The sequence below is a fragment of the Cebus imitator genome, unplaced genomic scaffold (assembly GCF_001604975.1).
Source record: "Cebus imitator isolate Cc_AM_T3 unplaced genomic scaffold, Cebus_imitator-1.0 Scaffold110, whole genome shotgun sequence".
NCBI lineage: Eukaryota > Metazoa > Chordata > Mammalia > Primates > Cebidae > Cebus > Cebus imitator.
In genome coordinates this window covers 6,030,052-6,035,208 of record NW_016107425.1, presented here as the reverse complement: position 1 = coordinate 6,035,208, position 5,157 = coordinate 6,030,052, and the positions used below count along the sequence as shown (strand labels likewise).

Sequence of the window (5,157 nt, the reverse complement as noted above, 5' to 3'; positions counted from 1 at the left end):
CTGCAACAAGCTGAGAGTCCCCCTAATGTGTGAGGCACACTCAGATCTGCCATGGTTCTTCCCTTTTGGATATTCTAAACATATTTGGTTGGTAGGCTTTTACACACCATTTCCTGACCGCCTTGGAAGCCATTTTCTCATTTAATGAACAGTCAACACCCGCGATGAAACAACAGCCAGAAAAGAAAAACGAATTTGGTGGCCTGAAAAACATTAGAGGGGAACCCAAAACATTTTGAAAAATTGACATCAGCCCCTTGACAGCTTGGCTCGGACCTCAATATTTATTTTCACTCAAAACATTTGTATATGTTGTGTCTGATATATACAAGGTATTGTTTGCAACAAAATCAAAGCAAAACATACATGTTAACTATTAGATAGCCTAGAAAATGAAATTAGTCTAAACATCAACTGAAGTCAGCTGAGCTAAGGCTCTGGGCTCTCTGTGAGGTGCCCACGCCAGGTTTAGGGCCAGGTCCTCCACTGAAAAGAAATCATTGGATTTTGGGAAGGAATCCTGAATCCTTGGGCTGTCGTACATCATGCCAGGAGTTGTGGAGGAGGGTGCTGCATGTCTGAAGGAGAGGGATAAGAGGCAGAGATAGTAGAATAAGCTAGCAGAGGGAGGCTTGTGTTCACTGAAATTAAGGCTGGACACTCCAGCACACCCAGACCAACTCCACCTGGCATTTGGGAACTCCTGTCTCTATGAGGCAAGCCTGGCAGGGCCCAGGGCCTCAAAGTCTCCACTGGGACAAGCCAGACATGCCTCAGAAAGGGCACAGTAGCTGGGCCACTGGTAGATTTGGCGGATGGTGGAGACGGTGAGAGGAACTTCTGGTCCTCTTTGCTCTGTCAAGAGCAGCTAGCAGGAGCTGAGAATCTAAGAGATCTCCTTCCCCACCCCATTACCCTTGAGAAGGATCTTTTGCCTGTCCTTGTGGGGGTCCATTAAGGTTATTCAAGAAAGACAGATGTGTCAACACCTTTACTCACCTCGCCTGGAAAGCCATATTTACAGCTGGAGTGTAGCACCCTCCTTCTCTTGCTCACTCCCTTCTCCTCCCCTGGATATCTTTCCCTCCTCCCTGTGCCACAGCTTCAAAGCAGACCAACAGCTCCTTTCACCAGAGCTAGGCTCTGGGATCCAGTTACAGGGTTCATGAGCCTGGCCTAGGCTTGTATGAGGAGGTGGGAGTAGGGCAATGTTTGCCAGTCTTGTCTGGAGATTGCACTTTGTCTGGATCCCCAGTCTCTTTCATCCCATCTCAGGGAAGGAAGGCTCCACCCTATTCCACCCAGCTGGAGGGGCCAGCCTAGCTCGCATTTCGCATTTTGAGATATCTCCAAGCTTGCCCCACTACCCAGCCCCTCCCCTTCTCTCTTGTTTCCTCCCGAAGTCTGAAGGTCTAGTGAGTGTGGCTTTTGTCCTTTCAAATCAGCCAGGGCAGACAGGAGGGTATTGGCTGTGTGGTGTCTTTTCCTTTTTCCAGAGTGAAGATCTTGGCCTTGCCACAAAGGGCTTCTGCTGCAGAGACCTAATTGTACCCACAGTCCTTTCCATTCCCTCAGGAGGCCTTCCCTCTGAGCCCTAACTAGGCGACTGCTAAATGCTGAAGGGGCTGGAGAGAGGGGGAAAGAGAACGAATTGGATGGAAACAGAAAAATCCAGGTACCAGGGAGCAAGGATGAGCCGTGGGTGCAAATGCCCCAGCCTGGAGCAGGGGGAGGTGGCCTCAGACCCCACCTCCCCCTTCAGGCCAGGGTTGCATTGGAACTTCCTCACTTTCTCCCAGGCTTCTCAGGGACGGAGGAAAGCAAGGAGGACCAGCTGGCCTGGTCTCTAAATCTCTTCGTGGCTTCGGGACCGGCGGAGAAGGAACCGAAGGAAAAGCCTTAGCCCCAGTTCCTCCTCCCCACACCAGGCCTCTGTCCAAAAGGGCAGGCCCAGCCCTGGCCACGCGCGCGCTAGTAGAGCGCCAGCGCCTGCTCCCGGAGCACCACGCGCTTCTTCTTCATACGCCGGTTCTGAAACCAGATTTTGACCTGCTGGTCGCTGAGGTTCAGCCTGTTGGACAATTCCTTGCGCTTCTGACGGTTGATGAATTCGTTGACGAGGAATTCGTTCTCCAACTCCGCAATCTGCTGCTTCGTGTAGGGTTTCCGCTTCTTGCGGGCCCTCCCCGGGGCCGCCCCCCACGCCAGGCCTGCAACACAGCCCCGACCCGCGTCAGCCCAGCCCGTTCTCTGTAGACTGCCCGCCCCCAGGCGGTTCACCTCCCCTTACACTCTCCCTTGAACCCCACCTCCCATCCCGGCCCAAACCTGCCCGGGGAGTTTGGGCACCGTTTACCGTCGGGCAGTGAAGGTCGCAGGCAAGAGGCAACGCCCGCCGCCTGCACTGTCACGTTCAAGTTGAGCGGGCCCTTGGTGTCGTCCTTGAAGCCGGGAGCGCAGGGAGCCCCGTGGAGCAGGGTCGCGGAGCCCGGCGCGGCACGACCCACACCTGGGTAGTCATACTTGGCCGCTTTGAGAGCAGCCACTGCAGGGGCCAGGCTAGAATCGGGGGCGAAGGACGGCCGGGTACGGCCGCGCTCCTCTGGCCCAGCGGCCTCTTCGGGTGCATAGAATTTGGCCTGCTCTTCGGGTCCGTCCTTGGCTGTTGGGGGCTGCAGGCCGAGAGGCCCGGAGCCCGCCAAGTAGGGTTGCGAAAAGCCGCCGAAGGCGGTGGAGCCCGCAGGCTGCGCGGGGGCACAGGAGGCGGGCGTGGCGGCCCAGGGCAGCGCCCCGCGTGGGTAGGAGATAGGGGGAAGTGCGGCCAACTGGCCACCATTCGGCCGTAGGTTGGAGAAGTAGAAAGAGTCTGGCGACTGCAGATTGAGAAACGAGCCCACGTAGCCCGCTCTGTAGAGACTGCGCTCACACATCTCCAACAAAGGGCTTCGGCTGCGTTCGCAACAGTATTTAGTTACAACCGGGAATAAGAGGACAGGCTCAGACGATTGGACGAAACTTTGCCTGCAGGTTCTTCAAAGCCGGTCATTTCAGCACCGCCTACATCCCCCCGACCCGTTTTCCCCCCCTTCAGAGTATTATGATAACACCCGCAATGTTCTATGGCGAAGGACGAGGCTGCCAGCAGAGCCAAGTTATGTTGAGCGAAGACTAAGCCTCTGAGAGTTTCCAGGCCCGGCTTCAGGAGCTGGGGGCATCGGACAAGAGGGTGCCTTTGCCCAAGTGTCCCTTGGGACTCTTCTTGGTGGTGATTGGCTTTGCAATCCCTTTTCTGCAGGCTTTCTGGGCCCAACTTGCTTGTTGCAGCGGAGGCATTTTCCATTAACCAGCGCCTCTCCACTTGTCGGGAGAGGGCGCGGTCCGGCGGCACCATGAGCTCTGTCCCTGGGATTGACAATGTCACTCCTGCCCCAATCACTCCCATAGAAAGGCTTTCTCCAGAGACCTCTGCCTGGGGAATCTGGCAGCACAGACCCATTTGCTGCTTGAGCTCTCTGTCCCAGGCCGCAGACACGAAAAGGGCATCACAAACTCTGCCCAAGTTTGGCATCTAGGAAGGAGGCCACACTACTCCTGGTTTGTTCCCATGGCTTAGAACTCTGATCCTAGGGGAAGTTGCCATCCAGGTCCATGGAGAATGTCCGCCAGGGAACCCAGCAGCTCAATTCATCAATCGTAGCCAAAGGCTGCATTCCTTTTATCGTCTGGAGTCCTCTCCGGTACTACACACTGCAAACCAGAACTCCGAGGTGTCCCCATCCACCCAGTGGAGGGCAGAGCAGGGTGAACTCTCGTGACCTGGGTGTGGAAAGGAGTAAGAGCCAGAGCCACCTGGCCTGGGAACAGCGGCGTTCTGAGGCAGCTGGCTAGCAGAGTTCCTCACCTCAGCGCCCCCAGAGGTGTCGGGACTAGGGAGCTCAAGGTCCTGACAAACCGGGAAGTGGGAAGGGCAGCAGTTCCTAGCGGGGAGCGCTGTGCTCAGACCCCGCCGCAGGCCCTCTTGCCTAGTCCGGCCAGCGGACTAGGGATTCTCCCCTCCTGCCTCCGATCCCAAGACCCTTGGAGACCCGGTGACCGGCGCCAGTCTCAGCCTGAAGCAGTCCCCTCGGTCCCCAAGCCAAGCTGGAATTGGTTAGACCTCCGACTCCCGCACTGAGACCACACAGGCGCCGCCGGAGGGCAAGGCTGACCACCGCGCTGCGACTTTATTGTGTGAGTTACGGCGACCAATTGGGTGGCTCTGGGGAACGCAATCGGCCTCTTCCTCCTGCTGCGGGGGGGAGGGGGGCTGGGGGTGAGGACGTGGGGGTGGGGACGTCTGTGGCTCCTCTGGCTCTGCCAGCGTTTCCTTAGGAGCTCAGGCACTTGCTCTCCTCCTCTCTTGGGAGGTGGGGGCAAGCAAAAGCTGCAACCCCAGTTCCTAGATACTAAAGGGAACACAAGCCTCAGATCCCTAAGAGCTCTTATTTTGGGGAACCCATTCTATTTTCGAGGAGCTGCAGCTTCGTTACTCCCGAAAGCTCCAGCTTCAGGGATTCCTGCAGGCTCTGCTCCTCACGTTTCAGTGCAGGACGATTCCTCGTTATTTCCAAGCTGAGGGTTGTCTCCTTCGGAGCTTTAGGCAGTCCTACAGCAGCTGTTTGCACCCAGGACTAAAGGCATAATAGAACTAAGTGAGAAACAGGAAAGACAAGAACAACTACTTTCCCTCCATTGCTTCCTGCCCAGCCATTCCACTTCATCCTCCGGGTTTATGACTTTAGAGGTCTGGCAGACAAAGTCTTATGCGAGCTGGGGACTCGGAGCAAGGGAGGGTAGGGGTGAAAAGTAGCGGCAGTAGGTGGCTTGCCTGGTGCTTGAGAAAATGGAAAAGGATTTGGCTGAGGAGCCAACAGCGAGCTCTGCCAATGCCGCCCAACGCCCAGGAGATGGCGAGCGCGCTCCATGCCTATCGAGGCGCAGCCGCACGGTCAAGATCAACAGTGAAGGGCGGTGCGGCCGCCCTGGGATCGCCAGCCCGCGCCGTCACCGCCCGCTTTCAGACGCAGCCGAGCGCCTCCGAAAGCCGGAGATCTTGGCGGCAAGGCCGCCCCTCACAGCCAAGCCGAAGGGACCAGGAGGTTGCCAGAGGCGAGGAAG

General features: G+C 56.9%; 1 protein-coding gene across 1 annotated transcript; it reads right to left on the bottom strand.

The window, feature by feature from the left end:
• Nucleotides 1-265: 265 nt before the first annotated feature.
• HOXD12 (homeobox D12) lies at nt 266-2,931 on the bottom strand. Its single transcript, XM_017538286.2, has 2 exons — nt 2,357-2,931; nt 266-2,210 (listed from the first exon to the last, which is right to left on the bottom strand). The coding sequence occupies exons 1-2, from the start codon at nt 2,928-2,930 to the stop codon at nt 1,972-1,974; spliced, it is 813 nt and encodes a 270-aa protein (XP_017393775.1). The 5' UTR covers nt 2,931; the 3' UTR covers nt 266-1,971.
• Nucleotides 2,932-5,157: the final 2,226 nt, after the last annotated feature.